Source organism: Gymnoscopelus braueri (genome assembly GCF_963280865.1).
Source record: "Gymnoscopelus braueri genome assembly, chromosome: 13".
Classification (NCBI taxonomy): domain Eukaryota; kingdom Metazoa; phylum Chordata; class Actinopteri; order Myctophiformes; family Myctophidae; genus Gymnoscopelus; species Gymnoscopelus braueri.
Genome location: NC_137615.1, coordinates 28,546,959 through 28,563,562, shown reverse-complemented (window position 1 = coordinate 28,563,562; position 16,604 = coordinate 28,546,959). Strand labels below are relative to the sequence as shown.

General features: G+C 40.9%; 2 protein-coding genes across 2 annotated transcripts; both read left to right on the top strand.

Annotated features, from left to right (window-relative positions):
• Nucleotides 1-293: 293 nt before the first annotated feature.
• On the top strand, nt 294-5,458 carry LOC308099495 (desumoylating isopeptidase 1-like; the record flags this gene model as incomplete). The annotated part of the gene is made up of 6 exons (XM_080448242.1): nt 294-384; nt 1,035-1,056; nt 1,723-1,792; nt 3,321-3,430; nt 4,147-4,269; nt 5,347-5,458. 6 exons carry the CDS (start codon nt 294-296, stop codon nt 5,456-5,458), a joined length of 528 nt encoding a protein of 175 aa, XP_080304368.1.
• Nucleotides 5,459-6,580: 1,122 nt separating this feature from the next.
• Nucleotides 6,581-15,383, top strand: LOC308099725 (desumoylating isopeptidase 1-like). Its single transcript, XM_080448468.1, has 6 exons — nt 6,581-7,042; nt 8,657-8,678; nt 9,250-9,319; nt 10,581-10,690; nt 11,435-11,557; nt 12,811-15,383. The coding sequence occupies exons 1-6, from the start codon at nt 6,952-6,954 to the stop codon at nt 12,899-12,901; spliced, it is 507 nt and encodes a 168-aa protein (XP_080304594.1). The 5' UTR covers nt 6,581-6,951; the 3' UTR covers nt 12,902-15,383.
• Nucleotides 15,384-16,604: the final 1,221 nt, after the last annotated feature.

The window sequence follows — 16,604 nt, the reverse complement described above, 5'->3', positions numbered from 1 at the left end:
GCTTCAGATGGCACATGACGACATGAGATAATAAATCTCACATCGCTATTGGTGTAAAGACCGGCCCACTGAGTGGTTTATCTCGTTCTGACTGTTTGATCGTGAGACAATTCACGGAAGATATGGTGACACAGATTGAATCAGCTGCTGCCATAGAGTTAAAAGGCTGCTGCCTATGAGACCATTCTGTAGTTGTTCCTTCAATCCTTCCTTGTGCTAACGTGAGCTTGTCAGCTAACAGAAGGAAACGGCATCAAGAAATCCTGCCTGATTGTTTTGGGGGTTTTTCCATTATGGATAATAATCTCAGGAGGTACAGTGTGCAGCTGTACATCTATGACATGTCCAGGGGGATGGCCCGCAGCCTCAGTCCCATCATGTTAGGTGAGTGAGAGTGACAGGTAAAAGAAATCTGTTCCTATTCCTTGTGGGGCATTTCTATGGTGATCTGGTCTTTTGAAAATCGCAGATTTACAAGTTCTCAAGCATGGCATTGCAACGCATTGTGAGCTTGTAGATCTGCTATTTTCAGATGTCGAAATGTATACAGAGCTGAAGTGGTTAATGTATGTATTGCAATAATAATCTAAATCTACAAAGTAACTAGTAACTAAAGTTTTCGAATAAATAATTGCAGTGGAGTAAATGTACAATATTTGCCTCTGAGATGTAGTAAAGTAAAAGTATTGAAAATACTCCAGTAAAGTAAAATACCTCAAAACTGTACTTAGAAAACGTATATGGCGAGATCCTACAGTATGTAGAAGAGAAACTTATGCAGTAGTGAGATCCTAAAACTAGAGAAAGAGGATAGGGGTTAGAAGGCCTCTAGAGCAGGATATTGAGTAAAAGTATTTATGCACAAAGAGCAGATGGGGAAACATCTACTCTGAGTTCAGCAAATATTCAGCGCCACTAGGGCAAGGGTCTGAATTCCTTGTCTGGGAAAGAGAGCTAGATGTTTTAACAAGTTGTGTGTGTACTTGCTTGCCTATTTATCACTTGTTATTTGCTTCTCTACTTTCTGTTTACAGGGAAGCAGCTGGATGGAATATGGTATGAATCTGATCTATTCACTGTTATTTTGCCATTGGTTTAGTCTTGTGGTCCAGCACCGGACTGTTACTTACCTCAGGCATAGTAACATTAGGGCTATGACAACAGCTCCTTTGCATTTCTATGGAACCATTAGAACAACAAGCAGGCCAGACCTATCAAGTCAAGTCTGTCTGTACCTACCCACTAGCCTGGCATTGCCAGACTGATTACGTGGATTCACTCACACGTTCAAAGTGGAGGAACGTGTGAGTGAATCCACGTAATCAGTCTGGCAATGCCAGGCTACCTATACCTAGCTCATCATTGATTTGAGTCACATCTGTAGGCCTATGCTACTCAACTGGTATGGCATTGTGGGTCTGTAGCTTCTAGCTTCTTAAATTCAGATGTGTCTGTGTTATTACTATGTTTTTTTATACGGCATATATACAGTGTATATACACATATTTACACACACACACACACACACACACACACACACACACACACACACACACACACACACACACACACACACACACACACACACACACACACACACACACACACACACACACACACACACACAGTGATTCAGGAGTCCCGAGTTGGTGTTGGCTAGATTGCACTCTCGCATCGCATATAATGTGTGTGTATACTTCTATTTGTGTTTTATACTTCCAGGCACACGGCTATAGTGGTGTATGGAGATGAATTCTTCTTTGGTGGGGAAGGGCTCTCCACCTGTCCACCGGTGAGGGTTAAACAAATGAAGTGACTGAATGTTTACGCTTATATACAGTGCAGAATATGATTCACATATGCAGAGCTACTAATAATGACTACACAGTTGTGGGACCTGTATCTTGCTCAAGGGCACTTCCAAAGGACACATTAGCTGTTATGAGAGTCACTGGTTCTTGCGGCCGGGGTTGAACCTCTGACATGTTCCACAGAGTGAGCTGCTCTGCCAAAATGTTTTGTCAAGCAAGCTGATGTATAGTATATGGCATATACTATACATCAGCTTGCTTGACACTCATTTTTAAAATGAGTGTTATGGCCCATCTCTAGTAGCACAGTGTGCTTTAATGTACCGTAGCTTCTTCACATTCTTCTCGCAGATCTTGATATATGCAGTAGGCCAGCCGTCTCACACTGCTGCACCACTGACACAGCAAACAAGAGATTTACAAACTGTTACTCTTTGGTGCTACAGCCCTTTACAGTTACACATTAAATCCCATGGCACACAATTATAGAACAGTACTACCTATCAAGCCTATAAACATGATGCATGGTGGGTTGGCCTAGCGGTAATAATAGATGGATTACTGGTTTGATTCCTGGCACTGAGTGGAGCAGTCCCATCTGTGATGCGGTTGTAATGTAGTTGCCAAATGCCCTTGACTAAGACCTCTACACTGGAGACTCAGCTCAGCATACTCCTCTGCTATCATTTTATTTAACTATTTGTACTGCTCTTCCTTATAGGGTGGCCGTAGCTGAGTGGGTATAGAGGCCGCCTGGGAATCGGAAGGTCGCTGGTTTGACCCTTTGCTCGCTCAGTCTACATGTTTGAAGTGTCCCTAAGCAAGATACTTGACCCCTAACAGCTCCCCCAGCCCTTGCGCTCACCTGAGCCATCTGAGCAGCTATCTGCTGGGTGAAGCATTGAAAGTAATTTCCCCTCCCCGGGGACCAGCATATACAGTACTTTCTTTCACTAACCCTTGTGATCTTTAATTTACTCATTTACTCATTATGTGAGAGTCTCTCTCACTGATCACACTTTGACATTAGTCTTACTGGCTTCTCAATGGCCGTTGAACTTTTGGAAGTCTACATTCTCCCTGGCTCCAACAATAGTAGAACTGAATCAGTAAATCAGGTCAATATATATGTCTCTTAAAAACATTGGACTATTGGAGGTCATTTAGACCTTAGACCCCTGAATGATTCATCATGTATGTGTCTGCAATAACCTTTGAACTGTGGAGACATTATAGATGTTTTAATAATGTTGCAGTAGTAGTGCTCACATTCTTTGAAGAGACTAGTGCAGTGTGGAGAACCGCTGATCTGATCAACTTCACACACCCTTGGGTCTTCAGCAGTACACCTGCCAAGTATGAAGTTTATCGAATCAACAGTTCTTGAAATAATGCGAAGGACAGACAGGGATTCCTGGAAAGAAAAACAATTTGTGTGTTTGTACCACTGACTGTGTCTTTACACACAATGTAAATCCTTTTGTTTGAATTTGGTGATGTGTGTGTCAGGGTGGGACAATGTTTGGTCCTCCAGACAGGGTGGTGGAGCTGGGAGAGACCGAAGTGTCAGAGGAGATTTTCATGGACCACCTTTCCTCCCTGGGAGAGAACACGTTTAGGTGACACACGCACGCACGCACGCACGCACGCACGCACGCACGCACGCACACACACACACACACACACACACACACACACACACACACACACACACACACACACACACACACACACACACACACACACACACACACACACACACACACACACACACACACACACACACACACACACACAGATGCATATCTCTATTTTATGGTAGCAATCACTCATATCCAGAGCAGCTTTATGATGCATGCCATTGACCATATTCAGGGCTGCCATTTTGCTTTTATTTATACTCCGGTCAGAATATTGAAAAAAGTTATAACATAAAAGGTCAGTTATAATAGTAAAAGTCTATGCAGAGGAAACTCAATCTGTTGTTCTCCCATTAGATTGAGTAATAAGTGTTCACCACTGTAGACGTTTGTTAACCATTTAACCACAAAAGTTGTTATTCATTTATTCAAAAATAGTATCAGCTTTTTTAGAAAAATGCCAACATTTCTAGCTTTTCTTTTTCTCCATCTATAATGATATGACCAAAATTGGGATGCCAGGAGAAGGTGGTTAACCACGCATATATGTATTTTTTAAGCGAACATTTGTAACTCAAATCTTTGCTTCTGGGAGTCCCTGGAACAACATATTTGAGATGGGGGTCCTTGACATGAAAAAGTTTGAGAACGACTGACATAAGACACTGATATTGGTCCTCTCGTTCTTTTCTCAGAGGTGACCGGTATCGTTTGTTTGAACACAACTGCAACACCTTCACCAACGAGGTGGCTCAGTTCCTCACAGGCCGAACCATCCCCTCCTACATCACTGACCTCCCGTCTGAAATCCTGTCTACGTGAGTGGAGCTCAGAAAATGACTTGTTGTTGACACTTGTTATGTTGATTCGATGCGGGAATTACCAGTGGTGGAAGAAGTATTCACTCAGATATTTTACTTAAGTAAAAGTAGCAATACCACAATATAAAAATACAAGTAAAAGGCCTGCTCAAAATGTTACTTGAGTAAAAGTACTAAAGTATTGGCATAAAAATATACTTAAAGTACCAAAAATAAAAGTACTAAAATGTCTCACAACGCGACGCGTTGTACTTAAGTACAGAACTTGAGTAAATGTACTTAGTTACTTTCCACCACTGGGAATTACTGATACTCATTCCTGGTAAGCATTAATGAAAGGCTAATTTGCAGTAACTACCACCAAACTTGATAATGATGCAGTAAGTTTCCATGGCATTTTCGGGGCTTTTCATGCAGTGCTTTGCTGGCCACTCTCCATGTGGAAGGTCTGGAACAGGGTCCCCTAAAGAGCTTTGTTGAACACTCAGTGCTTGCTTGAAGAAGCTTCCACAGGTCAAGATACAGGACTTGAACCTGGGATGGGGGCGGTTTCTCTACTCTCTGTCTGTCTGTCTGTCTGACAGTTTATAGACAGATTCCTTTATTATGCTGCGGGGGAAATTCAGTTGCCCAGAAATTCAGTTGCCCAGAGGCAGTTTAGGTTAAGGTTACAGAGTATATATATCTCTTCCTATATCTCGTGTTTACATTACAGAGCATAGGGCAGTGAAGTTTTAAAGTATTTTATTCTATTGTGAGCAGCATTGCTTCTTTAGAAGTCATTCTCTGCAGGGAGGAAAGGTGTCTGAAACGTAGACCATGCAGTTTAAACCAGTGGGATGTTAAAACTCACTTGTAAACAATACAAATTAAATCCTTAAAAATCATTCTCCTACATTACATTAACAAACACTTGGACAACCCATCATAGATGCAAATAGATACACAGACAGACACATTTGAGTAATATTTACAGTAGTGGAGTTAGTTCTGAAAATGTTTACTTTAACAGGCTTATATTTAAACCCTAAAAGGAATTAAATGTTCTCACATATTTTTCTTCCCTCTCTGTAGGCCGTTTGGACAGATACTTCAGCCCATTCTGGACTCCATCCATATTGACCTTCCTGGCGATAACGTCATTAACGTCATTAACCGGGTTATTAACCGGGAGCGTCACAACTAAATCAAAGCACACCCAAAATCACCAAACAATATATAAGCAACTTTACAGAAAAACAAAACACCACTAAGGCCTTAAAAACAAGGCTCCAGACATCCCAAAACAAACTGGTAAGGCTACTACTTGGCCTCACACCTACAACTCATCTAACCCCTGCTCACTTTGCTAGGGTCGGATGGCTCAGGGTATAGAGGACAGAGTACAGAGTAGTACAGCAACTTGCAATGGGCCTGGTCTACAAGATGCACCACAACATCCACAATCACAACACCAGAGGTAGCTCCACTGATCACGTCCAACCCAGATTTGGCACAAACAAGGGGTTGAATTGAAAAGTAGTGAAGGAGTGTAAAACCCTACTCTCCTTCAAAACTGCAATTCGAAACTGCCTGCAATTTGTAACTGGCCCCTGTAAAAGTCATACCCCCCCCCCCCCCCCGAACTTTTTACTGTATTTCTTATTTTTCATTTCTAAACTGTTTATATGATGTTCTGCATAGTAGTGTATATATGTCTGTCATTTAATGTCACTATGAATTGAGTACAAAAGGACCCCAATTGAAACAAAAGCCATTGGCTTTCTTGGGCTTTTTAATCCTATTTAGTTGACCTTGTATTTGAACTACTTTGATGTGATTTTTTTCTGCAAACTTCTAAATAAAGTATTCAATCAATCAATCAAAGGTGTGTGACCCCCTCGAACTCTTGATCAGACTAAAAAATATATACTACAGTACAATATTGAGCTTTGCTTGGAGCCCCTAACTTCTAAAATCCACCCACCCTGCCTACACTCAGTCTATGCTCTCAACTCAAGTTGTCCCAACCTCCCAACAACACTCGACAAGACAAGCGAACCTCAACATTCCCATTGAGATGATTAAGTCAAACGTCAGTGACATTTGGTTTCCCATATCGTAACGGGTGACTCCCGCAAACCCTGGCTGGGACGCGATTCAACTACCTAGGAAAAGAGCGTTCGCGGCTGGGACAACATCAACATGTCGATACAAATATTTTGAGTGAACTCGCCCTTTAATAATAACGGGACAGGACCAAGCGGCCACTTGGGGGCGCCGAAGATTGTATTGCACGTTCTTATTTTCCCATTTCCAATCGATTTGTGTTGTTATGTTGCTTCCTTTTCCTTTGAAAGAGACCTTTGCCTCTTTGGACATAAACAGTAGCTTCAGATGGCACAAGGGATAATAAATCTCACATCGCTATTGGTGTAGAGACCGGCCCACTGAGTGGTGTATCTCGATCTGACTTGAGCCGTTTGATCGTGAGACAAATCCACGGAAGATACGGTGACAGATTGAATCAGCTGCTGCCTACGAATAAAAGCCTGGAGATCGAGGCTATACTGCCTACGAGACCCAGCTGTAGCTGTTCCTTTCCTTCCATCCCTGTGCTGTGCTAACGTTAGCTCCTCAGCTAACAGAAGGAAACGGCATCAAGAAAACCAGCCTGATTGTTTTGGGGGGTTTTCCATTATGGATAATAATGTCACGAGGTACAGTGTGCAGCTGTACATCTATGACCTGTCCAGGGGGATGGCCCGCAGCCTCAGTCCCATCATGTTAGGTGAGTGAGAGTGACACAAGCTGTTCCTATTCCTTGTGGGGGCATTTCTATGGTGATGTGTGTGTGTGTGTGTGTGTGTGTGTGTGTGTGTGTGTGTGTGTGCGTGTGCGTGTGCGTGCAGTGGTGGAAAAAGTATCAATACTGCAATGTGTAATTACTGTGTTACAAGTAAAAGTCCGTAATTCAAAATTGACTTGAGTAAAAAGTACAAAAGTATTGGTATCATTAAGTACCTAAAGTATCAAGTAGAAGAAAGTACTCATTATGCAGAAGGTCCCATTTCACAAGTTTTCAAATGTGTAAAAATCTTTTGAAAATAGCAGATCTACAAGTTGTCAAGCATGGCACAGCAACGCATTGTGAGCTTGTAGATCTAATAATCAAAATCTACAAAGTAACTAGTAACTAACGTTTTCAAATAATTTTAGTGGAGTAAAAGTACAGTATTTGCCTCTCTGAGATGAAGTAAAGTAAAAGTATTGAAAATTGGAAATACTCCAGTAAAGTAAAATGCCTAAAAACTGTACTTAAGTATGTAGTGGCAGAAAACCTATGTAGTGGCGAGATCCTACAGTATGTAGAAGAGAAACTTATGCAGGGGTGAGATCCTGTAAAACTAGAGAAAGAGGATAGGGTTTAGAAGGCCTCTAGAGCAGGATATTGAGTAAAAGTATTTATGCACGAAGAGCAGATGGGGAAACATCTACTCTGAGTTCAGCAAATATTCAGTGCCACTAGGGCAAGGGTCTGAAGTCCATGTCTGGGAAAATAGATCCATAGAAGATCCCATAAGAGGGTGATAGCAAGTATACATATCAAATGTTGTCATGATCAAGAATGTTATCAGACCAATGAACTCTTATGTCTCGGAATCAATGGTCATTCTCAGAATTAATATGTCAGAGCGAACTCTTAAATTCTCTGAAAATAGTTAATTTACATGGAAGCTGTTGTTATGTGCCTGATAGATTGAGAAATGACCAGACAATGGATCAGGAAGGAGGGGGCCCGACCAAAGGGACTGAGTCAGATAAAAAGTGTATAAATACTGAGTAAAGATATAATTAGACAGATTCAAACGGACATGAGCTCGTGAGCACCGCCTGCTTCTGCTATGCTGTTTGTAACCTGACTGCACGCAAATAAACTGAGATTGAAGATCCACCTCGACTTGTGTCCTTCCATACACTTGGTGAAAGAGTATCCTAGTCTACAGGTATCCACTTCAAGTACAGTACTTGAGTACATGTACTCAGTTACTTAACACCACTGTGTGTGTGTGTGTGTGTGTGTGTGTGTGTGTGTGTGTGTGTGTGTGTGTGTGTGTGTGTGTGTGGTGTGTGTGTGTGTGTGTGTGTGTGTGTGTGTGTGTGTGTGTGTGTGTGTGTGTGTGTGTGTGTGTGTGTGTGTGTGTGTGTGTGTGCGTCCCGTGCGTGCCTGAGTGATGCTATTGTGAGATATAATATGGATACACTAACGGTTAATCCATTTGTTAACTGTGATTTTATACAACAAGAAATAAGAATTCCACTTAACACACATGTTTAACAAGTTGTGTGTACCTGCTTGCCATATTTATCACTTGTTGTTTGCCTCTCTACTTTCTGTTTACAGGGAAGCAGCTGGATGGAATATGGTATGATCTATTCACCTTTGCCATTGGTTTAGCCTTGTGGTCCAGCACCGGACTGTTACTTGCCTCAGGCATTGTAACATTAGTGCTATGACAACAGCTCCTTTACATTTCTATGGAACCATTAGAACAAGCAGGCCAGACCTATTTTGGTGTGAGCCCACCCATAGTTTAGAGTCAAGTCAAGTCTGTCTGTACCTACCCGCCTGGCATTGCCAGGCTGATTACGTGGAATCACTCACACGTTCACAGTGGAGGAACGTGTGAGTGCATCCACGTAATCAGTCTGGCAATGCCAGGCTACCTACTAACTAGCTCATCATCTATGTTAATTTGAGTCACATCTGTAGGCCTATGCCACTCAACTGGTATGGCATTGCGGGTCTGTAGCTTTTAGCTTCTTAAATTCAGATGTGTCTGTGATATTAAATGGTTGCAGAGGTAAATGCTGCTGTAGGTAGCATACTATATTTTTTATGGCATATATACAGTGTATATACACATATTTACACTCTCATATTTCACATCGCATATAATGTGTGTCTATACTTATATTTGTGTTTTATACTTCCAGGCACACGTCTATAGTGGTTTATGGAGATGAATTCTTCTTCGGTGGGGTAGGGATCTCGAGCTGTCCACCGGTGAGGGTTAAACAACGGAAGTCACTGACTGTTTAGGCTTATATACAAGTAGTGCAGAATATGATTCACATATGAAGAGCTACTAATAATGACTACACAGTTGTGGGACCTGTGTCTTGCTCAAGGGCACTTCCAAAGGACACATTAGCTGTTATGAGAGTCACTGGTTCTTGCGGCCGGGGTTGAACTTCTGACATGTTCCACAGAGTGAGCTGCTCTGCCAAAATGTTTTGTCAAGCAAGCTGATGTATAGTATATGCAGTAGGCCAGCCGTCTCACACTGCTGCACCACTGGCACAGCAAACAAGAGATTTACAAACTGTTACTCTTTGGTGCTACAGCCCTTTACAGTTACACATTAAATCCCATGGCACACAATTATAGAACAGTACTACATCAAGCCTATGATGCATGGTGGGTTGGCCCAGCGGTAATAATAGATGGATTACTGGTTTGATTCCTGACACTGAGTGGAGCGGTCCCATCTGTGATGCGGTTTTAATGTAGTTGCCAAGTGCCCTTGACTAAGACCTCTACACTGGAGACTCAGCCCAGCATACTCCTCTGCTATCATTTTATTTAACTATCTGTACTGCTCTTCCTTATAGTGTGGCTGTAGCTGAGTGGGTAGAGAGGCCGCCTGGGAATCGGAAGGTCGCTGGTTTGACCCTTTGCTCGCTCAGTCTACATGTTCGAAGTGTCCCTAAGCAAGACACTTGACCCCTAGCAGCTATCTGAAGCATTGAAAGTAATTTCCCCTCCCCCGGGGACCAGCATATACCGTACTTCCTTTCACTATCACTTGCTCTTTAATTTACTCATTGCTATGTGAGAGTCCCTCTCACACTTTCACATTAGTCTTACTGTCTCTTAAAAACATTGGACTATTGGAGGTCATTTAGACCTTAGACCCCTGGATGATTCATTACATATGTGTCTGTAATAACCTTTGAACTGTGGAAACATTAGATTTTTTAATAATGTTGCAGTAGTAGTGCTCACATTCTTTGAAGAGACTAGTGCAGTGTGGAGAACCGCTGATCTGATCAACTTCACACACCCTTGGGTCTTCAGCAGTACACCCGCCAAGTATGAAGTTTATCGAATGTTCTCTACACAGTTCTCTAAATAATGCGAAGGACAGACAGACTTACAGACATAGATTCCTGGAAAGAAATACAATTTGTGTGTTCGTACCACTAACTGTGTCTTTACACACAATGTAAATCCTTTTGTTTAAATTTTGTGATGTGTGTGTCAGGGTGGGACAATGCTTGGTCCTCCAGACACGGTGGTGGAGCTGGGAGAGACCGAAGTGTCAGAGGAGATTTTCATGGACTACCTTTCCTCCCTGGGAGAGAACACGTATAGGTAACCACACACACACACACACACACACACACACACACACACACACACACACACACACACACACACACACACACACACACACACACACACACACACACACACACACACACACACACACACACACACACACACACACACACACAGATGCATATACTTATACTTTATATACTTTATATCTATTTTATTATCTATTTTATTTTTCAAAAATAGTATCAGCTTTTTTAGAAAAAATCCAACATTTCTAGCTTTTCTTTTTCTCCATCTATAATGATATGCCCAAAATTGGGACGCCAGGAGAAGGTGGTTAACCACGTGAACCCTAGCATCCCTATTCTGGGCATGTTATAATAGGTGTACATTCGGCAAAAATAGCCGATTCACAAGCTCACAACTGATCTACGAGCCGAGCTTTTACATCGACTGTTTATGCTAGTTGTTGTACAACTATGTACCGTATATTGGGTAGTGGTTAACAGTAGTCTTTTGTTGTGAGTCGTTGATGTGTAATTAACCACTCGAACCCTAGCATCTCTATTCAGGGGGGAACATTTGCCCCCCCCCTCCTGGTAGATCGTCTTTTTTCGGCAAAGTGATTTGGTGTAGATGGAAAAAAAGAGTAAAGTACAGAGCCCACCCGGTTAACTAAATATTAATTTACTACGTACAGAGGGTTTAAGTAGTTAAAATGGATTCTTGCAGCTGTTACATAAGACACTGATATTGGTCCTCTCGTTCTTTTCTCAGAGGTGACAGGTATCGTTTGTTTGAACACAACTGCAACACCTTCACCAACGAGGTGGCTCAGTTCCTCACAGGCCGAACCATCCCCTCCTACATCACTGACCTCCCGTCTGAAGTCCTGTCTACGTGAGTGGAGCTCAGAAAATGACTTGCTCACTTGTTTTTGCGTTATGTCAATTCCATTCGGGAATTACTGATACTCATTCCTGGTAAGCGTGGATGGATAGCTAATTTGCAGTAACTACCACCAAACTTATGATGATGCAATAATTTTCCATGCCATTTTCGGGGCTTTTCATGCAGTGCTTTGCTGGCCACTCTCCATGTGGAAGGCCTCGAACAAGGTCCGCTAAAGAGCTTTGTTGAACACTCAGTGCTTGCTTGAAGCTTCCACAGTTCAAGATACGGGACTTGAACCTGGGATATGGGCGGTTTCTCTACTCTCTGTCTGTCTGTATGACAGTTTATAGATACCTTATTATCCCGCGGGGGAACTTCAGTCGCCCAGAGCACAGCAGCACAGCAGTTAAGGTTACAGAGTATATATCTCTTTCTATCTCTTGTTTTCATTACAGAGCATAGGGCAGTGAAGTTTTAAAGTATTTTAGTCTATTGTGAGCAGCATTGCTTCTCTAGAAGTCATTCTCTGCAGGAAGGAAAGGTGTCTGAAACGTAGACCAGTTTAAACCAGTGGGACGTTAAAACTCACTTGAAAACAATACAAATGTAATCCATTTTAGGATCATAAATCATCCTCCTACATTACATTAACAAACACTTGGACAACCCATCATAGATGCAAATAGATACATAGACAGACAGATTTTAGTCATATTTACAGTAGTGGAGTTAGTTCTGAAAATGTTTACTTTAAAGAGGTGGTGCCATGTTTTTGCACTTTTTCTGTTTTTCATGTGTCTATGAGGTTGATAGAACTTCATTAAGCCCCCCGGTGGTGTTTTTATGGTGTTTTATGTCTTCTCTGCTGAAACCTTGAGGGTCAAATGTGCCAATAGAGAAACAGCGCTTTAGTGACATCACAAAGCCCACACCCTCCCCCTCATTATCATAACACAACAGGTGTGGGCATGAGGAGGAGGAGGGACTAGGACAGGTGGGTGGTGCTAAGGTGGTGGAGGAGGTGCTAAGGTGAGAACCAGGTATACTTAATGCACTGGTGGGTGTGTCTACATAAAAACAACATTTTAACACTTACTGTACACTTTTTTTTTGTTGAAAAAAATCCTTACATAATAATAATACCTTATGATCAGGTTTTAGGGTTGAAAAATATCATGGCACTCCATCTTTAACAGGCTTATATTTAAACCCTAAAAAGGAATTAAATCTTCTCACATATTTTTCTTCCCTCTCTGTAGGCCGTTTGGACAGATACTTCGGCCCATTCTAGACTCCATCCATATTGCCCCTCCTGGTGGTAACGTCATCAACGGGGGGCGTCACAACTAAATCAAGCACACCCAAAGTCACCAAACAATTTCCAGGTCACTTCCATTGTAGTCAATCTGTCAGAGGAATTTTAGAACAAACATTACCTTTCTTATTTTTCTTCTTCTTTTTGAGTGTTTGTGAAAAAGGTCTGATGTTAGTGTTTATGTGTAGGAAGCAGGCAGGGGACTGTGACCTTCACTGCACTAAAGTGACTCCAACAGGTTGGTTGGGGTGGAGGGGAACTGGGGAAGATGGCACGACCCTCAGCACACGTTAAGCTCTTTTTAAGGTGAAAAGAAACAGCTGGTGACTCATGTATCAGAGTTTGCATGTGGTGGTCTACATCCTCATTTAAAGAAAAAATAACGCACATCCTCTGTCTCTTGGTGCTGAGCCAAACTGTAAGAACAGAATCATGAAAACAAAGCGGGGACTCGCAACTCACTTATTGAATGCTCCAAGTTTTTATTTGCGACAAGAACAGCAGATACGACGTTTCGACCCTTTCGGTCTTTTTCAAGTATAAACAAGAGACAGGAAATTACTTTTTTTTATACAAAAAAGTGGAAAGATTGGCTATCAGCCTCACCTGGTGGTCTACATCCTCCTCAGGCCAACATTGGGGGTTGGGCTCGTCTGAGGAAGACCTAGTGACGGGAACTGCACTCGTGGGGAAATTGACAATGACTTACTAAAATAAAATGAAATGTATTTTTCATACAGTAGTTTCAACTTTATTGTCCCCAAAGTTTACAGGTGTGAAAGAATGGGTAAAATCATTTTCTGTATAAGCTCCCTATGATTTTCCGTTATAAAATATAGTCATAAGAATAGAGAAAGAAGCAAAGGGAAGGGTCAGATAACAGGACAACAATAGCAAATATACATGAGGTGTGTGCTAAAATAAATAAATAAATGACACATATATTCTACAATGCATTGACACATCAGACAATTTCTACTTATTGTTTACCTTTGGCAAGTATTTGGCTGAGATGTGGCTGCCAACTGCAATGGAATTAACCTGGATCTTGTCCATACTTGCATAGATAGATACGTTTTAATTATAGTTAATAATGGGGAAATAGTGAGGGGGCTGAATCTCAGTGAGTCTGATGATGGGTTGATTTTTACGTATGCATTTTTCTGTTTGTTTTTTTTAATACTTGGAAGCTTCAGTGCTCTTGTACATGGAACTCTCTCTTTGGGTTTCTATGAGTGTAATTTAATTTAGTTTAATTTAGTTTTAAATTTAATTTTTGTGTTTTAATTATTTGCTACCTAATGACCTTATCTCATCATTCCCTATGTCACACAGTTATTCATTTTACATGAAGTAGCCGTGCACGAAATTATGCTTAGCAGCATGAAGATTCTAAACCCTAATTTATACTGATAGTGTCGGTCATGTAAAATAACGTTATTTTTGGTGAGCAATGCGATCATATGATATACGTTTTGCTTAATAGTAGAGGAGACTAAATTTATATATCCTCTGGAGAGTATAATGTTTACAATTGCCTTATTACAGTGTATTAAGGTGTGTATAAACCTCTGGAAAAATATTGAATAAACTAACTGCGAAATGAAAAGCTTCATGGTATAGATATATGATATAATAAGGGTGTATCAATACAGTGAACATGCAACGTCTACAGTGTAATGATATGGTCTAATAGTTTATTGTTTTATGTATTGTATTAGGAGGATTTGTACCTCATGGTTTGGCAGTAGTCTAGTTTTGCATATTAATAATACACAGGCTAATACATTTAAATAAGGCCATTGTAAAGTCAGATTTTACTGGGCTACAGTACAGTATGTTCAGTCTCATGGGAGGAGTGCTGATCCGAGATCCATTTTATGTCTTCTTAATGATTGGGCACATGAGAGTTATCTGGACCTGAAGTGTGATTTATTTTACATGGTTCACATTCCCTTCTCACCAGACAAATTAGTCCCATAAGAGAGATGCAACCAGTTCATCTGTCTGGAGCAATAATTGGTCAAAATATCTTAAGACTGCTCCCATCTCTAATCAGGGAATACAAAGGTGGAACAATGAAATAGAAAGCAGTAGTTAATCTGCATTCGGATTTTGATTTTATCTAGTCAGGAATGTGGGAATATGTTGAACATGAGTTTTATACATGATTCCCAGTGGTTTGCCAACAGAGTCATTAAGAATAAGAACAGTTTTTAATTATTATTCTTTGGATTAAACATGATAGTACACCAGACAATTCATTTTCAATAGTTTTGACAGGAACATTGCCCAAGAAAGTATGCTCCTTGACAAACATGGGTCTGTCAATCCCATTAGCCACCAGAGTGTGTTTTATATAGAGTACAATACACCTCTGTGCCTTCACTTCCCTCAGCTTGGCTTGAGTCATCATGCTTGAACCTTGAATGCTTAATTTGACTCTGTCGTATGGCAGTGCTGTGCTCCGAAATAGCCGATCTGCTATTTTCGGTGAGACAGATATCACCTTACTACCATATTCTTAATTGGCATCCAGCGTATTAGAAAGGAAAGGGTCACAGTTGGTGGTAGTAAACTAGCATGGCTTCGATATAATGGACAATGTGTAAAAACTAGCTCACCAAGTAAAATAAGAAAAGCACAGAACAATTTGAATGGCATGAGAATGGCAAAACCACAGCAATGAAATATGTAAGAATCAGTTTGCTCCAACTGTGTGCGACGGTGTCATACGGCAAAGTATAAATCAGGCTTTAGAGTAATTATCAAGGGTTTTAGCATATTAATCATAGAGCACATGGCAATTCACATTACGTAGTTTGTATTAGTTAAGTTTCTTAATATGATGGTCTATTTACAACAGTAAATCTTGACATGGTCACAATAATATTACGTTCATGCCATTAGTCTGTAATTTAAATCACAAAGTGCAATACACATGCAACTCTACAGCACCAATCATAGAATATGCTAAATGTTATGCTAATTGGAAGAGTGATTCAGTCATGATTTGAGTCATAGACACTGAATCTATACTCAAATCATGATTCAGTAATACAAATCATACAGGACGGCTCCCATGCTAATACTAGCCAATCTATAGCAATAGCAACCTTCACAGTATGAACTCTGTAACAGCAGGTGTTACTCCAATTATACTTATTATTTTGGTGTAACTTTACCTGTATCTCTCCTCTAGGTCTTTCTAATTTCTTTCTTTCTAATAATTCTTGCTCACTACAACTATACGAATGATGCCGTTAGAATACCTCTAGTGTTGATGTATGGCACCAGATGTGACTGCTTAGATTTGTAATTTGTCAGGGTAATTCAATGATAGATCACGATCATCACGGTAATGCATGGTATGTTTCCATACATGTGTACAGTTAGTAGATGAGCCTTTTAGGATGCAGAATTTAATGCAAAGCTGACTTTAATGTTAAACTGTGAGTAGGTATTTTTCTCTGTTGTTTTTGTTCTGGGAGGGGGTGGGGTGGGGTAACGAATGTGGGGACAATTTATACATTTGAAGGAAAATTTGCCTAATTTAGATGGAATTGCCCTTTAAAAGCCTTGAACCACAAGGTTGCCACTGTCTCACTCACTGTCAGTCACTAACAGCCTGCTGTTTACCAAGAAACTTTATAAGCTAAACTGACCAATGACAGGTCCCCCTTATTAACCTATCGTGTTATTGTGTTCTAAAGTTTATCATTTATAAATCCAGTTGCT

Excerpts from the sequence above, each read along its gene's own strand:
- LOC308099725 (XM_080448468.1), top strand. The coding sequence starts at position 6,952 with ATGGATAATAATGTCACGAGGTACAGTGTGCAGCTGTACATCTATGAC. Across the intron at positions 7,043-8,656 it reads CCTCAGTCCCATCATGTTAG|GGAAGCAGCTGGATGGAATA; the intron begins GTGAGTGAGAGT and ends TTCTGTTTACAG. Across the intron at positions 10,691-11,434 it reads CTGGGAGAGAACACGTATAG|AGGTGACAGGTATCGTTTGT; the intron begins GTAACCACACAC and ends TTCTTTTCTCAG.